The sequence below is a fragment of the Borostomias antarcticus genome, assembly GCF_949987555.1.
Source record: "Borostomias antarcticus genome assembly, chromosome: 5".
NCBI lineage: Eukaryota > Metazoa > Chordata > Actinopteri > Stomiiformes > Stomiidae > Borostomias > Borostomias antarcticus.
Genome location: NC_140238.1, coordinates 20846409 through 20872331, shown reverse-complemented (window position 1 = coordinate 20872331; position 25923 = coordinate 20846409). Strand labels below are relative to the sequence as shown.

Below are 25923 nucleotides of genomic sequence, written 5' to 3'. Positions count from 1 at the left end.
ATCATTTCATTTTGTGGTCATATGCGATCGCATCTGCGATCAAATATCAACCCAACCCAGTATTTGTTAGTAGGATCGCATCGATCCTACATTACTGCCTGTGATTCTTTTGTGATTAATCCAAAAGTATTAACTTAAGAATGATAATATATTATGTATACACATTCCTGCACCTCACAACTCTTTCCATATTCATGTTGGAAATCTCAATTCAAAGAACACTGCACCGAAATGGGTAATTAATGTCATACTGCTTTTAACTGGGCAATCATATGATTTAGAGCAACAGAAATCGATGTAAATTATAACCATAGCCTACATATTTTTAATCAAATCACATTATACAAACCCATGGGGTTAATAACCCATAGGCCTACTTAAAAATAATGAAACCAAAATAATTATAAGGCTACTTGTGCAGATAAGCAAGTCCAGCTGAAAACATGAAAACATATTTTGTTCTGTAACGTGAACGTTAGGGTTGGTTGATCTGTCCGTGCTTGTTTATTGGCTGTTCTTCAGGTAACCCCGTGTTTCACGTCACGACGCTATGAACTGTGGGTAATTCCCTTGGGCTAAGTCTGCAGAAATGCAGACTTACGGGAAGGGGCCATAAAGGGCTCAAAATGGCTGCCGGAGAGCCCTCGCGCACTTGCCGAGTTGACATTGGGACACCCCTAAGCCCTCGCGGACTTCGCGGGAGCGCGCCCTTAAGTCTGCGAGTCTGCAAGGGTGGACATTGGGACTGGGCCTATCCATCTTCAAGAAAAAATTGACTGCAGCTGGCAGTCCTGAACCTTTGATGTTTGCACCAAGGTAGGCTAAATATACCTATAACCTATTTATCTATCAAATATGACATTATATATAATTAGCTGTTTATTAACTATACATTTAAAAGTGCATGGATACTTACGCGTTGCAACGATATACCCACATCCATTTAGATTAGCGATATAGCTAGCTAGCCTAGATGAAATCAACTTTGGTGTAGACAATCGACCACTCGACATTTGATTGCTCCTTCCTTTAGCAGCTAGACTCTCGAACCGAGCAACCCAAAACAAATCCATGATGGCCGCGCTGTCGTCTTCTCTCCGCGTTTGCCGGGGGTTATTGAAGGAGATACGTGCATTAAATGGACCACAGTACAAACAGTCAATGGCATATACTTACGTCTTAGATCAATTCCGGAAAAACCAAGTAAGTACTGATGCTGCATGTGGTCAAAACAACTCATGCATGTTGCCAGCTGCAAGATAACAACTAGCCAGTTATGCTAATGCGCGCACACACACAGCCGCACGGCCGTTCACATGTTGCGACCTCTACTATCCCGACTGGATCAGTGTCAGGGTCGCCGTCCTGCTTGGCACACTGCAAGTTTATTTTTGCCGACTAATTTACGGTATCAAATTCGGCCGCATAGCAACAGTAAACATCCAGATCGTGTTGCAACATGTTTAATAAGGATTTCTGTTCGATTGGGTCCACCCCTCCCAGCCGGTCAGGGTATGATCGGATAATCTGTAATTCATTTGGAAACCACAATCAAAAAACGGAATTTCCGATTTTGTATTTGAAGACAAAAGCGGAAAAACGGAATTACGAACCCGTATTTCGTTGTTGTTGTCAAAATCAAAATATGAAGAGCAAGATAACAGTCCAATTTAGTTTTTTGCCAATACCTTTTTCATGTTTTCTTTATTAATTGGAAAATGATCGTAGGCAGACAGATATTCGTTTTTCGTTTGAAACCACCAAACAAAACGCGGAAATACTTGGTCTTTACGATTTTTCATTTGAACCAGGCCCCCAGGATTCGAAATCTAAGCCCTATAGGACGCGCCATCTTTGAAAAAAACGCATCATTGGTACCTTTGACATGCGCAGTCAAAGGTATCAATGACGCGTTCTTGTAGTCCATGAACAGATGTGAAATGTAAACGCGCGTTCATGGATCTCCCCGCTCTGAGTTAGCAATGAAAATCGGCTTACTTATTAATCTACTTTCGTCAAATATATCCATTGGAAAACATATTATTTTATCCAGGCATCTTAGTTTTAACAGTATAATTGTGACTGGACATGTTTTGTTTGCTAGTAGGTGGTATTCATTCTGTTCTGGTTTGAGAGCCAGCACACCTCAGTGTCTCCTAATCAAAAACATTTTTCATATTATCACCTAACCTCTCCAGCACCTCACCAATATCAATTATTTTCTCTCTTTAGAGAAGAGTACAATACACTACAACAACTATTGCTTACAATGTTTTATTGTTGTTTTGTAATATTTTATCATGAATATGATAAATAATTGCTGCATGTAGTTTAAGAAAGTGTTATTCAGTTTTTCATATGCTAAAATTGACTGTAAATCCACTTTAAAGCTGATATTTCAAATAATAACCGACTGAGGGAAAGTGCCCCCCAGCGCCCATGGGCGGTTCGCCTCTCTTCCTCCTGTCCTCCTTTAGTTTTTTGAGTCACCAGCTGCCATTGGTATATACGTGTAATGTCTATGACTGATTATAATTGAACTGATTTAATATCAGTGATAGGGATAGGATATAGGGACTGCACAGTAGGCACATATAGCTAGGGGAAGATTTTAGTTAGGGTGCAGTTTTAGCCCTCGGCCAGGAGTAACAGACCAGTCCCGGGTAGGCCTACCCCCAGTGTTCATTGAGTAGGCCCATAGAGAAGATTAGATAGGCTATAAGAAGTCACACATGTAATGCCCCATCTTTAATACATATTTCATTCTTTTTGATTACGTTCGCCTGGACGTTAGTGTTTGTGCCTACACACTAATACCCCATTTGTAACATTTCGGTAGGCTACAATGTGGAGCTGTGTTGCATCATATCACTGTATCGCACCTTATAGTGGCAAAAAAGAATTTATCATAATTATTCAGTCTCTCGCCTAGGCTATAGCCTATTTCATCCACTCAATGGCCGCGGATGTCAACTCAAAAACAATTTTCACCCTACGTCCCCCCGTCCATCGAGCTACAATTAGGATAGTCCAACCATAACCAGGTGCGCTTGGTAAAGTCTGCATCACAATCTAGCCCGAACCCTGCATGCCTCAAACCCCAGCCTCTCATCACGGGCAAGGCATATTCATTACCTCAACAACAAACAGACACATTGCACACTGAAATATAGGCTAAAGCCTAAATTATCTAACCAGATAATTATAGTAAATATGAGTATTCTTTCCACTAATAAGATGTGATACAGTGATAAATATAATGCAACACAGCTCCATAGTATCTATAGATATGGACCTCTAGCCTACTTCCACCCTCGAGTGGCTTTTATTTAGAAATATTTACTTTTACTTACGTCTTCTGCAATTTGCCTATGAAATGCAATTTGCCTATGAAAGCGCTTCATCGGCCCGGTCGTCCGAGTCTACAGACAAAACCGTTTCTTTACTCACCAAAGTAAACGCATCGTTGGAAAGATGAAAGCCTTTTCTCCTAAGTCGCTACAGTTTGTAGTCCCCCACCTTTCAAATAAAAGGCAAATTTGTACACTTAAATGTTTTATATCCACAGCACATCGACTGTCTTCTTCTACCGGCGAATCGGCGCTCTCCGCTTTGTTTAGCCTACTCACTGCTGCCGCCCATGTTGGGGATGATGCATTACATCTTAAAGTCTCTCAACACCATTTAAGTGTACAAATTTGCCTTTTATTTGAAAGGTGTAGACTCGGACGACCGGGCCGATGAAGCGCTTTCATAGGCAAATTGCATTGAGAGTAACATGGCGTTATCTGTATAGATATCGCCCTGGACCAGGTCTATAGGCTTTCATGATTCGCATGCTCTATAGATGTCCGGGACTGCACAGCGCCACTGGACAGCCTTTTACTTTATTTTGTCACCTTTGCTACTTTGAATTACGGCTGTAGGCTAGATGGCATGAATTGGATTTGAAGATGTAATTGGTCATTTTAAATAGGCCTACATTTGATGCCTATTTGAACGGACTGCATCGATCAATGCAATGACTCCACATTACGCAAGTCTGTTTGTTTGGGACTAATGACACTGATTTCTATAATAATATAATATTTTCTCTTTCCATGTATTTCAGTTTTACCCTTTTCATCAATACAACATCATTTTTACAACCACGTCTCATTGATTGGGAAGGCATTTAGAGCTGCCGGTCAAATCATAGCCTAGGCTACTCGGAGGATGAGGATGACATAACTGTTTATTGAGAAACAATTGATAGGCAAGCTGGGCTATATAAAGAAATACCACAATGCATGTAGTCTAGATTTATAACATTATGGTTAGGCTATACATTTTATGGTAGACTGCTCGCTATAAGCGCAGCACCCAGCGTCTTTTTTTGAGCGGCCGCTCCGAGCGCTCAAAGTTGAAAATATCTCAACTTTTCAGAAAGACGCTGGTCTTGTTACTGCCGCTCCTACTGTTGTTTCCTACAGATCGTGTCATGTACCCACATCCTCCTTGCTCTAACGGTAGGCCTATAGCTGTCAGATTCACCGTCAAGCTCGTTGATGGAATGGTCACTGGGCACAACGATTGCTGTCCATAATCTGGGCAATACAATAACATTTAGAACGACTAGCCTATTGATTGCAGGCATAGAGACCTACTGCATATTAGAATAACATAGTCATATAATAACAATAATACTATTTATTATTATTATTATTATTATTAATACTCATAAGTATTATGATAATAATAACATAGAATAGCTAAACATAATATAATAGAATCGAATAGAATAGCCTGATAACAAAATGACACATTTTATAGCATGCATAACGTACAAATCAGCTAGGCCATGAAGCCCAAGGCAGTCGATATGGCTAAAAGACACGTCATTTTTAGGTGTAGGCCTACATCATATCTGTGTGCAGTTACGGATCCTTTTTTTTTTTTATATAATAGCCTATAACAAAATATAAATGTGTTAAGACTGTGCTTAGGCTAGCCTACTATTGTCAAATAACGACGGGCCTTTTACACAGTGGTCTGACAGGTGTGTGAAAACCTGGCGGAAGCGGTTTTCATAAAGGATGTGAATGAATTAGATTTATTTAACAGTAATGTCAAACTAGAAAGTACATTTCCTGGAGAAAATGTGAGGTGGGCTAGCTGCTGCAGCTGTATGTAACAGCTACTGCTAGAACTACTATGGACCAGGCTATCTCCATGCACCCACCGGCGAAGACCGTGCGTCTCTAGCCCACTCAGGGGCTGAGTTGTGGGGTCTGTGGCGTGGACAGTGGCATGGTGGTGAGACTCCGCCCCCTCAGGTCAGAGCTGGTCGAGGACAGTGTACCCCTCTCCGGACCACCTACCCGCCCGCACCGGTGAAGACCATGTGTCTCTAGCCCAATCAGGGGCTGAGTTGTGGGGCCCGTGGCGTAGATAGTGGCGTGGTGGTGAGACTCCGCCCCCTCAGGTCAGAGCTGGTCGAGGACAGTGTACCCCTCTCCGGGCCACCTACCTGCCCGCACCGGTGAAGACCATGTGTCTCTAGCCCACTCAGGGGCTGAGTTGTGGGGCCGTGGCGTGGATAGTGGTGTGGGGGTGAGACTCCGCCCCCTTGGGTCAGAGCTGGTCGTGGACAGTGTAGGCCATGCCTTCACCAGTGAAGATATTGTGTCTCTAGCCACCTCAGAGGCTGTGTTGTGAGGTCCGTGGCGTGGATAGTGGCGTGATGGCGAGACTCCACCCCCTCAAGTCAATGCAGGTCAGGGGCAGTGCACTGACATCCGGGCAATCTCCATGCACCCAACAGTGAAGGCCGTGTGTCTGTAGCTCACTCAGGGGCTGAGATGTGGGGACAGTGGCGTGGATAGTGGTGTTGTGACGAGACTCAGACCCTGAGTTGGCTAAAGATGCAGTTTTCACGGTTGGGTGCATGTGGGTGGCCTGGGGAGCAGTAGACTGTCATCGACCGGCTCTGACCCGATGGGGCGGAGTCTCGTCACCACGCCACTAACAGGCCACGGACCTCACAACACAGCCTCTGAGGCAGCTAGAGAGACACGGTCTTCACTGATGAAGGCAGGTGGGTAGCCTGGCACGGCCTACACTGTCCACGACTGGCTCTGACCCAAAGGGGGTGGAGTCTCACCACCACGCCACTATCCACGCCACAGACACCACAACTAAGACCCTGAGTGAGCTACAGACACACAGTCTTCACTGGTGGGTGCAGGGAGATTGCCCGGATTTCAGTGCACTGCCCCCGACTGGCTCTGACCCGAGGGGACGGAGTCTCGCCAACACCACGCCTCGGATCTCACAACACAGCCTCTTCTCCTCCTTCATTTTTTGTGCTAGAAACCTGCTTCGAAGTTTAAAATATTCAGGACCTTTAGCTGAGTAAACGATCTATTCAGATATTTTAAATTCTTTATAGTTTTTATGTAATTTAAGTTTGTTTTGGACCCTTTTTAACATTGAAGTGGATGTGTGGAATGTTCAGTTTCTAGAGCAGTGGTTCTTAACCTGGGTTCGATCGAACCCCAGGGGTTCGGTGAGTCAGTCTCAGGGGTTCGGCGGAGGTCAAGACACACACCCGACTCATATGATTCGTGATGACACGCCCCGCTTGGCCATCATTGGCTGCAGGTGACCACGCTACATCGCTTGACCTATCTGTGCTGCAGGGAATTTGGTGCGCTCAGTAGTCGACTTGTGACTGTCGTCATGGTACGTCGTGTGATTGTGAAAGGAACAGACTTTGTTGCAAAAATGACATGAGAGTGGCACTTAAATCCGTGTATGGTTCGTTCTTTGGTTTTTCTGTTTCAAAACGAAATTGGAAAAAACAAAAAACGAGTGAATTTTCGTTTTTCCGTTTTGGTTTTAAAACGAAAAAAGAGAAAAACCAAACCGAGAAAAACCGAGATGATTTGGTTTGGTTTTTCAAAACGGAAAAACCAAAAATCAGAAAAACTAACTCTGTGTGGTTTGTTTTGGTTTGCGTTCGGTGTACACTCGGCGCATATACCGGCTGCTGCCGAGTGGGCGTCATCTGCCTGTCATCCATGGACTGACTATGAAACGTGCCTAACCCCCGAGTCGCTCTGGCTCCTTCAGACCGTAACACATCTAGAAATCACCAGGGGGGTGGTTATTCTACCTACGGCTCTGGGAACAAAGGGTGCTGTTCCTAAATAAACTAGGTTGATGCAAACTTTTGGCTTCTTCGATCAGTCCATTTTGAGGCAGCATTCCAGGGTGCTGAACCGATCGACACATGCGTAGCCTACAGCATTCATAATTGGCTACGTTGTTGATGGAAAATACTCTTTTACATTCTAAGTGCCTTATATATATTTCATATATTTTCATTTATGAATCACCAGTGACAGGCCTACTTGTGTTCCCCACAAAAGTGCCATTGCGCACGCAGTAGAATGTCTGACTCTGAAAACATCAACTGACGCAAATAATGTAGGCCTACAATAACCCTGATAAAAAATCGGAAAATAAATTAAATGGAAAAAAAAAAGAAATAACATTACATGATGCCGTGACCCCAACAAACATAATGGGGAAAACGCTGAGATATGCATGGAGAGCAGGAGTCGAAGCCATGCCCACCAAATATCAACAGCTCACAGATGCACGGGACAATGTGACAGGTAGGCTAGAAATAATAGCAAAGGACACATTCAAGATGGCACAACAAACAACATGTATAGGCAACAAAAATGGCCCATATGATAGAGTATGAATACATGGCCAACCGTGGTGGCCTGATACCCAATGCACCAACTCCCCGTTGCTCGTGTGTGTGATGACAGACTATCCAACAGCTATCCAAATGGCAATCACATCCAATTACGCACAGCTAGGGCTATTGGTTAATGCAGACTATTGTATATAATGATCCGGGGGTAGTTACACACATTTGATGGGGATGAACTACTGTATCTTATACTGTATGTCCATTCAAATAAGGGATGGTTGCAGAATAATCATGGTCAAACCTGTTCCATCTCGCGGGCGGGTCCAGTGGGGACAACACCGAAAAATATGCACTACAAGGTCTACCTTGGTCCAGGTGTACCGCCGTCCGACAGCTTAATTATTTAAGGACATTATTTATTGGACATTATTTGCGTCAGTTGATGTTTTCAGAGTCAGACATTCTACTGCGTGCGCAACGGCACTTTTGTGGGGAACACAAGTAGGCCTGTCACTGGTGATTCATAAATGAAAATATATGAAATATATATAAGGCACTTAGAATGTAAAAGAGTATTTTCCATCAACAATGTAGCCAATTATGAATGCTGTAGGCTACGCATGTGTCGATCGGTTCAGCACCCTGGAATGCTGCCTCAAAATGGACTGATCGAAGAAGCCAAAAGTTTGCATCAACCTAGTTTATTTAGGAACAGCACCCTTTGTTCCCAGAGCCGTAGGTAGAATAACCACCCCCCTGGTGATTTCTAGATGTGTTACGGTCGGAAGGAGCCAGAGCGACTCGGGGGTTAGGCACGTTTCATAGTCAGTCCATGGATGACAGGCAGATGACGCCCACTCGGCAGCAGCCGGTATATGCGCCGAGCGTACACCGAACGCAAACCAAAACAAACCACAGAGAGTTAGTTTTTCTGATTTTTGGTTTTTCCGTTTTGAAAAACCAAACCAAATCATCTCGGTTTTTCTCGGTTTGGTTTTTCTCTTTTTTCGTTTTAAAACCAAAACGGAAAAACGAAAATTCACTCGTTTTTTGGTTTTTCCAATTTCGTTTTGAAACAGAAAAACCAAAGAACGAACGATACACGGATTCACTTACCATGGTGAAGCTGCACATTTCTGAACTGGTCTCTGAAAGGCAACAGCAGAAGTCACACTGATTTGCAGTAAATATTCATTATTATGTTTTTGTTTTTGTGTGAAAATCATGTTTTTAGGGCCCGAGCACTGGCGGTGCGAGGCCCTATTGTATTTCGAAGGATTATTAGGGCCCGAGCACACTGGCGGTGCGAGGCCCTATTGTATTTCGAAGGATTATTCTCCTTCTCCTTCTCCTTCTCCTTCTTCTTCCAAAACAAATGCCTTTTTGGCGGCCTAAACATCGATGAAAACGGATGAAACTTTGCAGATACGTCAGTCCCGGTGAAAAATTTGATAATTCATGGGTGACGGAAATGGGCGTGGCAAAACGGCTCAAGAGCGCCCCCTGGAAAATTTAAAATGGCGAGCCCCACCTTCCAGTTTGATGTAGGCGAACGAAATTCCGTGGGCATATGTAGTTCATCGAGACACACTAAAATGTCTCTTGGAGCTATACCCAACATGCAACAGGAAGTCCGCCATTTTGCTCTTAATGTGCCATTTTGTCCTTGTTTTGACCATTTCCATGCCTCGTACTTCAACGAACTCCTCCTACAGATTTCATCCGATCAACTTCATATCGGGTCAGCTTCATCTTAAGGCCTTTGTGATCAAAAGTTATCAAAAAAATTGAGTTTTCACCAAACACCCTTGCCGTGGCGACCGCCAAAGTTTGACATTTCGCCATAAAACACGATGTCCTCATAACTCCTCCATACATTATCCGATTTGTCCGATATATCTCACGCTTCATGACGGTTCTGTCCTGAACACATCTATGTGTCAGTATTGCGTCATACTTATAGCGCCACCTATTGGTGAAACAGGAAGTCCTCATAACTCCTCCATACATTATCCGATTTGTCCGATATATCTCACGCTTCATGACGGTTCTGTCCTGAACACATCTATGTGTCAGTATTGCGTCATACTTATAGCGCCACCTATTGGTGAAACAGGAAGTCCTCATAACTCCTCCATACATTATCCAATTTCTCCAATATTTCTCACGCTTCATGACGGTTCTGTCCTGAACACATCTATGTGTCAGTATTGCGTCATACTTATAGCGCCACCTATTGGTGAAACAGGAAGTCCTCATATCTCCTCCATACATTATCCGATTTGTCCGATATATCTCACGCTTCATGACGGTTCTGTCCTGAACACATCTATGTGTCAGTATTGCGTCATACTTATAGCGCCACCTATTGGTGAAACAGGAAGTCCTCATAACTCCTGCATACATCATCCGATTTGCACCAAATTGCTGACGCTTCATGAAGGTCACCTTCTGAACACATCTATGCGTCGGTATTGAGTTACACTTACAGCGCCACCTACTGGTGAAACAGGAAGTACTCATAACTCCTACATACATTATCCGATTTACTCCAAATTGCTCATGCTTGATGAAGGTCGCATCTTGAACACATCTGTAGGTCAGTATTGCGTCATACCTACAGCGCCACCTACTGCTTACAGGAAGTCCTCATAACTCCTACATACTTTGTCCGATTTACACAACATTTCTCACGCTTCATCAAGGTACTGTCCTGAACACATCTATGCTTTGGTATTGAGTCACGCTTAGAGCGCCACCTACTGGTGACAGGAAGTTTCTGTCAGTACTGGACACCGAAATAGCACACCCTTTAACGGCGCCACACCCCGACCCGCGTGGGGTGCGAGGGCCCGCTCACTGCTGCTCGTTCTCCTTATTCTTCTTCTCCCCAAACAAATGCCTTTTTGGCGGCCTAAACATCGATGAAAACGGATGAAACTTTGCAGATACATCAGTCCCGGTGAAAATCGGATATTTCATTGGTGACGGAAATGGGCGTGGCAAAACGGCTCAAGAGCGCCCCCTGGAAAGTTTAAAATGGCGAGCCCCACCTTTCAGTTTGATGTAGGCGAACGAAATTCGGTGGGCATATGTATTTCATCGAGCCACACTTAAATGTCTCTTGGAGCTATACCCAACATGCAACAGGAAGTCCGCCATTTTGCTCTAAATGTGCCATTTTGTCCTTGTTTTGACCATTTCCATGCCTCGTACTTCGACGAACTCCTCCTACAGATTTAATCCGATCAACTTCATATCGGGTCAGCATCATCTTAAGACCTTTGTGATCAAAAGTTATCAAAAAAATTGAGTTTTCACCAAACACCCTTGCCGTGGCGCCCCGCCAAAGTTTGACATTTCGCCATAAAACACGAAGTCCTCATAACTCCTCCATACATTATCCAATTTGTCCGATATATCTCACGCTTCATGACGGTTCTGTCCTGAACACATCTATGTGTCAGTATTGCGTCATACTTAAAGCGCCACCTATTGGTGAAACAGGAAGTCCTCATAACTCCTCCATACATTATCCAATTGGTCCGATATATCTCACTCTTCATGACGGTTCTGTCCTGAACACATCTATGTTTCAGTATTGCGTCATACTTATAGCGCCACCTATTGGTGAAACAGGAAGTCCTCATAACTCCTACAATCATTATCCAATTCGTCCGATATATCTCACGCTTCATGACGGTTCTGTCCTGAACACATCTGTGTCAGTATTGCGTCATACTTATAGCGCCACCTATTGGTGAAACAGGAAGTCCTCATAACTCCTACATACATTATCCAATTCGTCCGATATATCTCACGCTTCATGACGGTTCTGTCCTGAACACATCTATGTGTCAGTATTGCATCATACTTATAGCGCCACTTATTGGTGAAACAGGAAGTCCTTATAACTACTACATACATTATCCAATTTGTCCGATATATCTCACGCTTCATGACGGTTCTGTCCTGAACACATCTATGTGTCAGTATTGCGTCATACGAATAGCGCCACCTATTGGTGAAACAGGAAGTCCTCATAACTCCTGCATACATCATCCAATTTGTACCAAATTGCTGACGCCTCATGAAGGTGGCCTTCTGAACCCATCTATGTGTCGGTATTGAGTCACACTTACAGCGCCACCTACTGGTGAAACAGGAAGTCCTCATAACTCCTACATACGTTATCTGATTTACTCAACATTTCTCACGCTTCATCAAGGTACCGTCCTGAACATATCTATGCTTCGGTATTGAGTCACGCCTAGAGCGCCACCTACTGGTGACAGGAAGTTTCTCTCAATACTGCACACCGAAATAGCACAGCCTTTAACGGCGCAGCACCCCGACACGCGTGGGGTGCGAGGGCCCGCTCACTGCTGCTCGCAGCCCTAGTTAGGGCCCGAGCACACTGGCGGTGCGAGGCCCTATTGTATTTCGAAGGATTATTCTCCTTCTCCTTCTTCTCCTTCTTCCAAAACAAATGCCTTTTTGGCGGCCTAAACATCGATGAAAACGGATGAAACTTTGCAGATACGTCAGACCCGGTGAAAAATTTTATAATTCATGGGTGACGGAAATGGGCGTGGCAAAACGGCTCAAGAGCGCCCCCTGGAAAGTTTCAAATGGCGAGCCCCACCTTTCAGTTTGATGTAGGCGAACGAAATTCGGAGGGCATATGTATTTCATCGAGCCACACTAAAATGTCTCTTAGAGCTGTACCCAACATGCAACAGGAAGGCCGCCATTTTGCTTTTAATGTGCCATTTTGTCCTTGTTTTGACCATTTCCATGCCTCGTATTTCAACGAACTCCTCCTACAGATTTCATCCGATCAACTTCATACTCGGTCAGCTTCATCTTAAGCCCTTTGTGATCAAAAGTTATCAAGAAAATTGAGTTTTCACCAAACACCCTTGCCGTGGCGCCCCGCCAAAGTTTGACATTTCGCCATAAAACACGATGTCCTCATAACTTCTCCATACATTATCCGATTTGTCCGATATATCTCACGCTTCATGACGGTTCTGTCCTGAACACATCTATGTGTCAGTATTGCGTCATACTTATAGCGCCACCTATTGGTGAAACAGGAAGTCCTCATAACTCCTCCATACATTATCCAATTTGTCCGATATAGCTCACGCTTCATGACGGTTCTGTCCTGAACACATCTATGTGTCAGTATTGCGTCATACGTATAGCGCCACCTATTGGTGAAACAGGAAGTCCCCATAACTCCTCCATACATTATCGGATTTGTCCGATATATCTCACGCTTCATGACGGTTCTGTCCTGAACACATCTATGTGTCAGTATTGCATCATACTTATAGCGCCACCTATTGGTGAAACAGGAAGTCCTCATAACTCCTCCATACATTATCCGATTTGTCCGATTTATCTCACGCTTCATGACGGTTCTGTCCTGAACACATCTATGTGTCAGTATTGCGTCATACTTATAGCGCCACCTATTGGTGAAACAGGAAGTCCTCATAACTCCTGCATACATCATCCGATTTGCACCAAATTGCTGACGCTTCATGAAGGTCACCTTCTGAACACATCTATGCGTCGGTATTGAGTAACACTTACAGCGCCACCTACTGGTGAAACAGGAAGTACTCATAACTCCTACATACATTATCCGATTTACTCCAAATTGCTCATGCTTGATGAAGGTCGCATCTTGAACACATCTGTAGGTCAGTATTGCGTCATACTTACAGCGCCACCTACTGCTTACAGGAAGTCCTCATAACTCCTACATACTTTGTCCGATTTACACAACATTTCTCACACTTCATCAAGGTACTGTCCTGAACACATCTATGCGTCGGTATTGAGTCACGCTTAGAGCGCCACCTACTGGTGACAGGAAGTTTCTGTCAGTACTGGACACCGAAATAGCACACCCTTTAACGGCGCCACACCCCGACCCGCGTGGGGTGCGAGGGCCCGCTCACTGCTGCTCGCAGCACTAGTTAGGGCCCGAGCACTGGCGGTGCGAGGCCCTATTGTATTTCGAAGGATTATTCTCCTTCTTCTCCTTCTCCTTTACTCCAAACAAATGCCTTTTAGGCGGCCTGAACATCGATGAAAACGGATGAAACTTTGCAGATACGTCAGTCCCGGTGAAAAATTTGATAATTCATGGGTGACGGAAATGGGCGTGGCAAAACGGCTCAAGAGCGCCCCCTGGAAAGTTTAAAATGGCGAGCCCCACCTTTCAGTTTGATGTAGGCTAACGAAATTCGGTGGGCATATGTATTTCATCGAGCCACACTTAAATGTCTCTTGGAGCTATACCCAACATGCAACAGGAAGTCCGCCATTTTGCTCTTAATGTGCCATTTTGTCCTTGTTTTGACCATTTCCATGCCTCGTACTTCGACGAACTCCTCCTACAGATTTCATCCGATCAACTTCATATCGGGTCAGCTTCATCTTAAGACCTTTGTGATCAAAAGTTATCAAAAAAATTGAGTTTTCACCAAACACCCTTGCCGTGGCGCCCCGCCAAAGTTGGACATTTCGCCATAAAACACGAAGTCCTCATAACTCCTCCATACATTATCCAATTTGTCCGATATATCTCACACTTCATGACGGTTCTGTCCTGAACACATCTATGTGTCAGTATTGCGTCATACTTATAGCGCCACCTATTGGTGAAACAGGAAGTCCTCATAACTCCTCCATACATTATCCGATTTGTCCGATATGTCTCACGCTTCATGACAGTTCTGTCATGAACACATCTATGTGTCAGTATTGCGTCATACTTATAGCGCCACCTATTGGTGAAAAAGGAAGTCCTCATAACTCCTCCATACATTATCCAATTTGTCCGATATAGCTCACGCTTCATGACGGTTCTGTCCTGAACACATCTATGTGTCAGTATTGCGTCATACGTATAGCGCCACCTATTGGTGAAACAGGAAGTCCTCATAACTCCTCCATACATTATCCAATTTGTCCGATATATCTCACACTTCATGACGGTTCTGTCCTGAACACATCTATGTGTCAGTATTGCGTCATACTTATAGCGCCACCTATTGGTGAAACACGAAGTCCTCATAACTCCTCCATACATTATCCAATTTGTCCGATATATCTCACGCTTCATGACGGTTCTGTCCTGAACACATCTATGTGTCAGTATTGCATCATACTTATAGCGCCACCTATTGGTGAAACAGGAAGTCCTCATAACTCCTCCATACATTATCCAATTCGTCCGATATATCTCACGCTTCATGACGGTTCTGTCCTGAACACATCTATGTGTCAGTATTGCGTCATACTTATAGCGCCACCTATTGGTGAAACAGGAAGTCCTCATAACTCCTCCATACATTATCCAATTTGTCCGATATATCTCACGCTTCATGACGGTTCTGTCCTGAATACATCTATGTGTCAGTATTGCGTCATACTTATAGCGCCACCTATTGGTGAAACAGGAAGTCCTCATAACTCCTCCATACATTATCCGATTCGTCCGATATATCTCACGCTTCATGACGGTTCTGTCCTGAACACATCTATGTGTCAGTATTGCATCATACTTATAGCGCCACCTATTGGTGAAAGAGGAAGTCCTCATAACTCCTGCATACATTATCCAATTCGTCTGATATATCTCACGCTTCATGAAGGTTCTGTCCTGAACACATCTATGTGTCAGTATTGCGTCATACTTATAGCGCCACCTATTGGTAAAACAGGAAGTCCTCATAACTCCTCCATACATTATCCGATTTGTCCGATATATCTCACGCTTCATGACGGTTCTGTCCTGAACACATCTATGTGTCAGTATTGCGTCATACTTATAGCGCCACCTATTGGTGAAACAGGAAGTCCTCATAACTCCTCCATACATTATCCGATTTGTCCGATTTATCTCACGCTTCATGACGGTTCTGTCCTGAACACATCTATGTGTCAGTATTGCGTCATACTTATAGCGCCACCTATTGGTGAAACAGGAAGTCCTCATAACTCCTGCATACATCATCCGATTTGCACCAAATTGCTGACGCTTCATGAAGGTCACCTTCTGAACACATCTATGCGTCGGTATTGAGTTACACTTACAGCGCCAACTACTGGTGAAACAGGAAGTACTCATAACTCCTACATACATTATCCGATTTACTCCAAATTGCTCATGCTTGATGAAGGTCGCATCTTGAACACATCTGTAGGTCAGTATTGCGTCATACCTACAGCGCCACCTACTGCTTACAGGAAGTCCTCAAAACTCCTACATACTTTGTCCGATTTACACAACATTTCTCACGCTTCAACAAGGTACTGTCCTGAACACATCTATGCATCGGTATTGAGTCACGCTTAGAGCGCCACCTACTGGTGACAGGAAGTTTCTGTCAGTACTGGACACCGAAATAGCACACCCTTTAACGGCGCCACACCCCGACCCGCGTGGGGTGCGAGGGCCCGCTCACTGCTGCTCGCAGCACTAGTTAGGGCCCGAGCACTGGCGGTGCGAGGCCCTATTGAATTTCGAAGGATTATTATTATTATTATTATTCTACCTTCTTCTTCTCCCCAAACAAATGCCTTTTTGGCGGCCTAAACATCGATGAAAACGGATGAAACTTTGCAGATACATCAGTCCTGGTGAAAATCGGATATTTCATTGGTGACGGAAATGGGCGTGGCAAAACGGCTCAAGAGCGCACCCTGGAAAGTTTAAAATGGCGAGCCCCACCTTTCAGTTGGATGTAGGCGAACGAAATTTGGTGGGCATATGTATTTCATCGAGCCACACTTAAATGTCTCTTGGAGCTATACCCAACATGCAACAGGAAGTCCGCCATTTTTCTCTTTATGTGCCATTTTGTCCTTGTTTTTACCATTTCCATGCCTCGTACTTCGACGAACTCCTCCTACAGATTTCATCCGATCAACTTCATATCGGGTTAGCTTCATCTTAAGACCTTTGTGATCAAAAGTTATCAAAAAAATTGAGTTTTCACCAAACACCCTTGCCGTGGCGCCCCGCCAAAGTTTGACATTTCGCCATAAAACACGAAGTCCTCATAACTCCTCCATACATTATCCAATTTGTCCGATATATCTCACGCTTCATGACGGTTCTGTCCTGAACACATCTATGTGTCAGTATTGCGTCATACTTATAGCGCCACCTATTGGTGAAACAGGAAGTCCTCATAACTCCTCCATACATTATCCGATTTGTCCGATTTATCTCACGCTTCATGACGGTTCTGTCCTGAACACATCTATGTGTCAGTATTGCGTCATACTTATAGCGCCACCTATTGGTGAAGCAGGAAGTCCTCATAACTCCTGCATACATCATCCGATTTGCACCAAATTGCTGACGCTTCATGAAGGTCACCTTCTGAACACATCTATGCGTCGGTATTGAGTTACACTTACAGCGCCACCTACTGGTGAAACAGGAAGTACTCATAACTCCTACATACATTATCCGATTTACTCCAAATTGCTCATGCTTGATGAAGGTCGCATCTTGAACACATCTGTAGGTCAGTATTGCGTCATACCTACAGCGCCACCTACTGCTTACAGGAAGTCCTCATAACTCCTACATACTTTGTCCGATTTACACAACATTTCTCAGTCCGCCATTTTGCTCTTTATGTGCCATTTTGTCCTTGTTTTTACCATTTCCATGCCTCGTACTTCGACGAACTCCTCCTACAGATTTCATCCGATCAACTTCATATCGGGTCAGCTTCATCTTAAGACCTTTGTGATCAAAAGTTATCAAAAAAATTGAGTTTTCACCAAACACCCTTGCCGTGGCGCCCCGCCAAAGTTTGACATTTCGCCATAAAACACGAAGTCCTCATAACTCCTCCATACATTATCCAATTTGTCCGATATATCTCACGCTTCATGACGCTTCTGTCCTGAACACATCTATGTGTCAGTATTGCGTCATACTTATAGCGCCACCTATTGGTGAAACAGGAAGTCCTCATAACTCCTCCATACATTATCCGATTTGTCCGATATATCTCATGCTTCATGACGGTTCTGTCCTGAACACATCTATGTGTCAGTATTGCGTCATACTTATAGCGCCACCTATTGGTGAAACAGGAAGTCCTCATAACTCCTCCATACATTATCCAATTTGTCCGATATAGCTCACGCTTCATGACGGTTCTGTCCTGAACACATCTATGTGTCAGTATTGCGTCATACGAATAGCGCCACCTATTGGTAAAACAGGAAGTCCTCATAACTCCTGCATACATCATCCGATTTGCACCAAATTGCTGACGCTTCATGAAGGTGGCCTTCTGAACCCATCTATGTGTCGGTATTGAGTCACACTTACAGCGCCACCTACTGGTGAAACAGGAAGTCCTCATAACTCCTACATACGTTATCCGATTTACTCAACATTTCTCACGCTTCATCAAGGTACCGTCCTGAACACATCTATGCTTCTGTATTGAGTCACGCCTGGAGCGCCACCTACTGGTGACAGGAAGTTTCTCTCAGTACTGCACACCGAAATAGCACAGCCTTTAACGGCGCAGCACCCCGACACGCATGGGGTGCGAGGGCCCGCTCACTGCTGCTCGCAGCCCTAGTTAGGGCCCGAGCACTGGCGGTGCGAGGCCCTATTGAATTTCGAAGGATTATTAGGGCCCGAGCACTGGCGGTGCGAGGCCCTATTGTATTTCGAAGGATTATTATTCTTTTACCTTCTTCTTTTCCCCAAACAAATGCCTTTTTGACGGCTTAAACATCGATGAAAACGGATGAAACTTTGCAGATACGTCAGTCCCGGTGAAAAATTTGATAATTCATTGGTGACGGAAATGGGCGTGGCAAAACGGCTCAAGAGCGCCCCCTGGAAAGTTTAAAATGGCGAGCCCCACCTTTCAGTTTGATGTAGGCGAACGAAATTCGGTGGGCATATGTATTTCATCGAGCCACACTTAAATGTCTCTTGGAGCTATACCCAACATGCAACAGGAAGTCCGCCATTTTGCTCTTAATGTGCCATTTTGTCCTTGTTTTGACCATTTCCATGCCTCGTACTTCGACGAACTCCTCCTACAGATTTCATCCGATCAACTTCATATCGGGTCAGCTTCATCTTAAGACCTTTTTGATCAAAAGTTATCAAAAAAATTGAGTTTTCACCAAACACCCTTGCCGTGGCGCCCTGCCAAAGTTTGACATTTCGCCATAAAACACGATGTCCTCATAACTCCTCCATACATTATCGGATTTGTCCGATATATCTCACGCTTCATGACAGTTCTGTCCTGAACACATCTTTGTGTCAGTATTGCGTCATACTTATTGCGCCACCTATTGGTGAAACAGGAAGTCCTCATAACTCCTCCATACATTATCCAATTCGTCCGATATATCTCACGCTTCATGACGGTTCTGTCCTGAACACATCTATGTGTCAGTATTGCATAATACTTATAGCGCCACCTATTGGTGAAACAGGAAGTCCCCATAACTCCTCCATACATTATCGGATTTGTCCGATATATCTCACGCTTCATGACGGTTCTGTCCTGAACACATCTATGTGTCAGTATTGCGTCATACTTATAGCGCCACCTATTGGTGAAACAGGAAGTCCTCATAACTCCTGCATACATCATCCGATTTGCACCAAATTGCTGACGCTTCATAAAGGTCACCTTCTGAACACATCTATGCATCGGTATTGAGTTACACTTACAGCGCCACCTACTGGTGAAACAGGAAGTTCTCATAACTCCTACATACATTATCCGATTTACTCCAAATTGCTCATGCTTGATTAAGGTCGCATCTTGAACACATCTGTAGGTCAGTATTGCGTCATACCTACAGCGCCACCTACTGCTTACAGGAAGTCCTCATAACTCCTACATACTTTGTCCGATTTACACAACATTTCTCACGCTTCATCAAGGTACTGTCCTGAACACATCTATGCGTCGGTATTGAGTCACGCTTAGAGCGCCACCTACTGGTGACAGGAAGTTTCTGTCAGTACTGGACACCGAAATAGCACACCCTTTAACGGCGCCACACCCCGACCCGCGTGGGGTGCGAGGGCCCGCTCACTGCTGCTCGCAGCACTAGTTATTCTTGTTCTTCTTCTCCCCAAACAAATGCCTTTTTGGCGGCCTAAACATCGATGAAAACGGATGAAACTTTGCAGATACGTCAGTCCCGGTGAAAAATTTGATAATTCATGGGTGCCGGAAATAGGCGTGGCAAAACGGCTCAAGAGCGCCCCCTGGAAAATTTAAAATGGCGAGCCCCACCTTTCAGTTTGATGTAGGCGAACGAAATTCGGAGGGCATATGTATTTCATCGAGCCACACTTAAATGTCTCTTGGAGCTATACCCAACATGCAACAGGAAGTCCGCCATTTTGCTCTTAATGTGCCATTTTGTCCTTGTTTTGACCATTTCCATGCCTCGTACTTCGACGAACTCCTCCTACAGATTTCAGCCGATCAACTTCATATCGGGTCAGCTTCATCTTAAGACCTTTGTGATCAAAAGTTATCAAAAAAATTGAGTTTTCACCAAACACCCTTGCCGTGGCGCCCCGCCAAAGTTTGACATTTCGCCATAAAACACGATGTCCTCATAACTCCTCCATACATTATCGGATTTGTCCGATATATCTCACGCTTCATGACGGTTCTGTCCTGAACACATCTATGTGTCAGTATTGCGTCATACTTATAGCGCCACCTATTGGTGAAACAGTACGTCCTCATAACTCCTCCATACATTATCCGATTTGTCCGATATGTCTCACGCTTCATGACAGTTCTGTCCTGAACACATCTATATGTCAGTATTGCGTCATACTTATAGCGTCACCTATTGGTGAAACAGTACGTCCTCATAACTCCTCCATACATTATCCAATTTGTCCGATATATCTTAACGCTTCATGACAGTTCTGTCCTGAACACATCTATGTGTCAGTATTGCGTCATACTTATAGCGCCACCTATTGGTGAAACAGTACGTCCTCATAACTCCTCCATACATTATCCGATTTGTCCGATATGTCTCACGCTTCATGACAGTTCTGTCCTGAACACATCTATGTGTCAGTATTGCGTCATACTTATAGCGCCACCTATTGGTGAAACAGTACGTCCTCATAACTCCTACATACATTATCCGATTTGCACCAAATTGCTGATGCTTCATGAAGGTCGCATTCTGAACACATCTATGCTTCAGTATTGAGTCACACTTACAGCGCCACCTACTGGTGAAACAGGAAGTACTCATAACTCCTACATACGTTATCCGATTTACTCCAAATTGCTCAAGCTTGATGAAGGTCGCATCCTGAACACATCTGTGCGTCAGCAGTGAGTCATACTTATAGCGCCGCCTACAGGTCAAGCAGGAAGTCCTCATAACTCCTACATACATTATCCGATTTGCACCAAATTGCTGACGCTTCATGAAGGTCACCTTCTGAACACATCTATGCGTCGGTATTGAGTCACACTTACAGCGCCACCTACTGGTGAAACAGGAAGTACTCATAACTCCTACATACGTTATCCGATTTACTCCAAATTGCTCAAGCTTGATGAAGGTCGCATCCTGAACACATCTGTGCGTCAGCAGTGAGTCATACTTATAGCGCCGCCTACAGGTCAAGCAGGAAGTCCTCATAACTCCTACATACATTATCCGATTTGCACCAAATTGCTGACGCTTCATGAAGGTCACCTTCTGAACACATCTATGCGTCGGTATTGAGTCACACTTACAGCGCCACCTACTGGTGAAACAGGAAGTACTCATAACCCCTCCATACATTATCCAATTTGTCTGATATATCTCACGCTTCATGACGGTTCTGTCCTGAACACATCTATGTGTCAGTATTGCATAATACTTATAGCGCCACCTATTGGTAAAACAGGAAGTCCTCATAACTCCTCCATACATTATCCGATTTGTCCGATATATCTCACGCTTCATGACGGTTCTGTCCTGAACACATCTATGTGTCAGTATTGCGTCATACTTATAGCGCCACCTATTGGTGAAACAGGAAGTCCTCATAACTCCTCCATACATTATCCGATTTGTCCGATTTATCTCACGCTTCATGACGGTTCTGTCCTGAACACATCTATGTGTCAGTATTGCGTCATACTTATAGCGCCACCTATTGGTGAAACAGGAAGTCCTCATAACTCCTCCATACATTATCCGATTTGTCCCATATATCTCACGCTTCATGACGGTTCTGTCCTGAACACATCTTTGTGTCAGTATTGCGTCATACTTATAGCGCCACCTATTGGTGAAACAGGAAGTCCTCATAACTCCTACATACATTATCCAATTTGTCCGATATATCTCACGCTTCATGACGGTTCTGTCCTGAACACATCTATGTGTCAGTATTGCGTCATACTTATAGCGCCACCTATTGGTGAAACAGGAAGTCCTCATAACTCCTACATACATTATCCAATTTGTCCGATATATCTCACGCTTCATGACGGTTCTGTCCTGAACACATCTTTGTGTCAGTATTGCATCATACTTATAGCGCCACCTATTGGTGAAACAGGAAGTCCTCATAACTCCTACATACATTATCCAATTTGTCCGATATATCTCACGCTTCATGACGGTTCTGTCCTGAACACATCTATGTGTCAGTATTGCATCATACTTATAGCGCCACCTATTGGTGAAACAGGAAGTCCTCATAACTCCTACATACATTATCCAATTTGTCCGATATATCTCACGCTTCATGACGGTTCTGTCCTGAACACATCTTTGTGTCAGTATTGCATCATACTTATAGCGCCACCTATTGGTGAAACAGGAAGTCCTCATAACTCCTCCATACATTATCCAATTTGTCCGATATATCTCACGCTTCATGACGGTTCTGTCCTGAACACATCTATGTGTCAGTATTGCGTCATACTTATAGCGCCACCTATTGGTGAAACAGGAAGTCCTCATAACTCCTCCATACATTATCCGATTTGTCCGATTTATCTCACGCTTCATGACGGTTCTGTCCTGAACACATCTGTGTCAGTATTGCGTCATACTTATAGCGCCACCTATTGGTGAAACAGGAAGTCCTCATAACTCCTCCATACATTATCCAATTTGTCCCATATATCTCACGCTTCATGACGGTTCTGTCCTGAACACATCTTTGTCAGTATTGCATCATACTTATAGCGCCACCTATTGGTGAAACAGGAAGTCCTCATAACTCCTACATACATTATCCAATTTGTCCGATATATCTCACGCTTCATGACGGTTCTGTCCTGAACACATCTATGTGTCAGTATTGCATCATACTTATAGCGCCACCTATTGGTGAAACAGGAAGTCCTCATAACTCCTACATACATTATCCAATTTGTCCGATATATCTCACGCTTCATGACGGTTCTGTCCTGAACACATCTATGTGTCAGTATTGCGTCATACTTATAGCGCCACCTATTGGTGAAACATGAAGTCCTCATAACTCCTCCATACATTATCAGATTTGTCCGATATATCTCACGCTTCATGACGGTTCTGTCCTGGACACATCTATTTGTCAGTATAGCGTCATACTTATAGCGCCACCTATTGGTGAAACAGGAAGTCCTCATAACTTTTGCATACATCATCCGATTTGTACCAAATTGCTGACGCTTCATGAAGGTCACCTTCTGAACCCATCTATGCGTCGGTATTGAGTCACACTTACGGCGCCACCTACTGGTGAAACAGGAAGTCCTCATAACTCCTACATACGTTATCCGATTTACTCAACATTTCTCACGCTTCATCAAGGTACCGTCCTGAACACATCTATGCATCGGTATTGAGTCACGCGTATAGCGCCACCTACTGGTGACAGAAGGTTTCTCTCAGTACAGGACACCGAAATAGCACAGCCTTTAACGGCGCCACACCCCGACACGCTTGGGGTGCGAGGGCCCGCTCAATGCTGCTCGCAGCCCTAGTTAGGGCCCAAGCACTGGCGGTGCGAGGCCCTATTGAATTTCGAAGGATTATTATTATTCTTCTTCTCCTTCTCCTTCTTTACTCCAAACAAATGCCTTTTAGGCGGCCTGAACATCGATGAAAACGGATGAAACTTTGCAGATACGTCAGTCCCGGTGAAAAATTTGATAATTCATGGGTGACGGAAACGGGCGTGGCAAAACGGCTCAAGAGCGCCCCCTGGAAAATCTAAAATGGCGAGCCCCACCTTTCAGTTTGATGTAGGCGAACGAAATTCGGTGGGCATATGTATTTCATCGAGCCACACTTAAATGTCTCTTGGAGCTATACCCAACATGCAACAGGAAGTCCGCCATTTTGCTTTTAATGTGCCATTTTGTCCTTGTTTTGACCATTTCCATGCCTCGTACTTCGACGAACTCCTCCTACAGATTTCATCCGATCAACTTCATATCGGGTCAGCTTCATCTTAAGACCTTTGTGATCAAAAGTTATCAAAAAATTTGAGTTTTCACCAAACACCCTTGCCGTGGCGCCCCGCCAAAGTTTGACATTTCGCCATAAAACACGAAGTCCTCATAACTCCTCCATACATTATCCAATTTGTCCGATATATCTCACGCTTCATGACGGTTCTGTCCTGAACACATCTATGTGTCAGTATTGCGTCATACTTATAGCGCCACCTATTGGTGAAACAGGAAGTCCTCATAACTCCTCCATACATTATCCAATTTGTCCGATATATCTCACGCTTCATGACGGTTCTGTCCTGAACACATCTATGTGTCAGTATTGCGTCATACTTATAGCGCCACCTATTGGTGAAACAGGAAGTCCTTATAACTCCTCCATACATTATCCAATTCGTCCGATATATCTCACGCTTCATGAAGGTTCTGTCCTGAACACATCTATGTTTCAGTATTGCGTCATACTTATAGCGCCACCTATTGGGGAAACAGGAAGTCTTCATAACTCCTACATACATTATCCAATGCGTCTGATATATCTCACGCTTCATGACGGTTCTGTCCTGAACACATCTATGTGTCAGTATTGCGTCATACTTATAGCGCCACCTATTGGTGAAACAGGAAGTCCTCATAACTCCTCCATACATTATCCAATTTGTCCGATATATCTCACGCTTCATGACGGTTCTGTCCTGAACACATCTTTGTGTCAGTATTGCATCATACTTATTGCGCCACCTATTGGTGAAACAGGAAGTCCCCATAACTCCTCCATACATTATCGGATTTGTCCGATATATCTCACGCTTCATGACGGTTCTGTCCTGAACACATCTATGTGTCAGTATTGCGTCATACGTATAGCGCCACCTATTGGTGAAACAGGAAGTCCTCATAACTCCTGCATACATCATCCGATTTGCACCAAATTGCTGACGCTTCATGAAGGTGGCCTTCTGAACCCATCTATGTGTCGGTATTGAGTCACACTTACAGCGCCACCTACTGGTGAAACAGGAAGTCCTCATAACTCCTACATACATTATCCCATTTACTCAACACTTCTCACGCTTCATCAAGGTACGGCCCTGAACACATCTATGCATCGGTATTGAGTCACGCTTAGAGCGCCACCTACTGGTGACAGAAAGTTTCTCTCAGTACTGCACACCGAAATAGCACACCCTTTAACGGCGCCACACCCCGACACGCATGGGGTGCGAGGGCCCGCTCACTGCTGCTCGCAGCCCTAGTTCTACCTTCTTGTTCTTCTTCTCCCCAAACAAATGCCTTTTTGGCGGCTTAACATCGATGAAAACGGATGAAACTTTGCAGATACGTCAGTCCCGGTGAAAAATTTGATAATTCATGGGTGCCGGAAATAGGCGTGGCAAAACGGCTCAAGAGCGCCCCCTGGAAAATTTAAAATGGCGAGCCCCACCTTTCAGTTTGATGTAGGCGAACGAAATTCGGAGGGCATATGTATTTCATCGAGCCACACTTAAATGTCTCTTGGAGCTATACCCAACATGCAACAGGAAGTCCGCCATTTTGCTCTTAATGTGCCATTTTGTCCTTGTTTTGACCATTTCCATGCCTCGTACTTCGACGAACTCCTCCTACAGATTTCATCCGATCAACTTCATATCGGGTCAGCTTCATCTTAAGACCTTTGTGATGAAA

At 44.3% G+C, this 25923-nt stretch overlaps 1 protein-coding gene across 1 annotated transcript in view; it reads left to right on the top strand.

The window, feature by feature from the left end:
* The first annotated feature begins 1068 nt into the window (after positions 1–1068).
* fmc1 (formation of mitochondrial complex V assembly factor 1 homolog) overlaps positions 1069–25923 on the top strand; it is a 74478-nt gene continuing 49623 nt past the window's right edge. Inside the window, exon 1 of the mRNA XM_084437697.1 lies at positions 1069–1203. Coding sequence (XP_084293823.1) covers positions 1072–1203 — 132 coding nt within the window. The 5' untranslated portion in view covers positions 1069–1071. The remainder of the gene's footprint in view (positions 1204–25923) is intronic.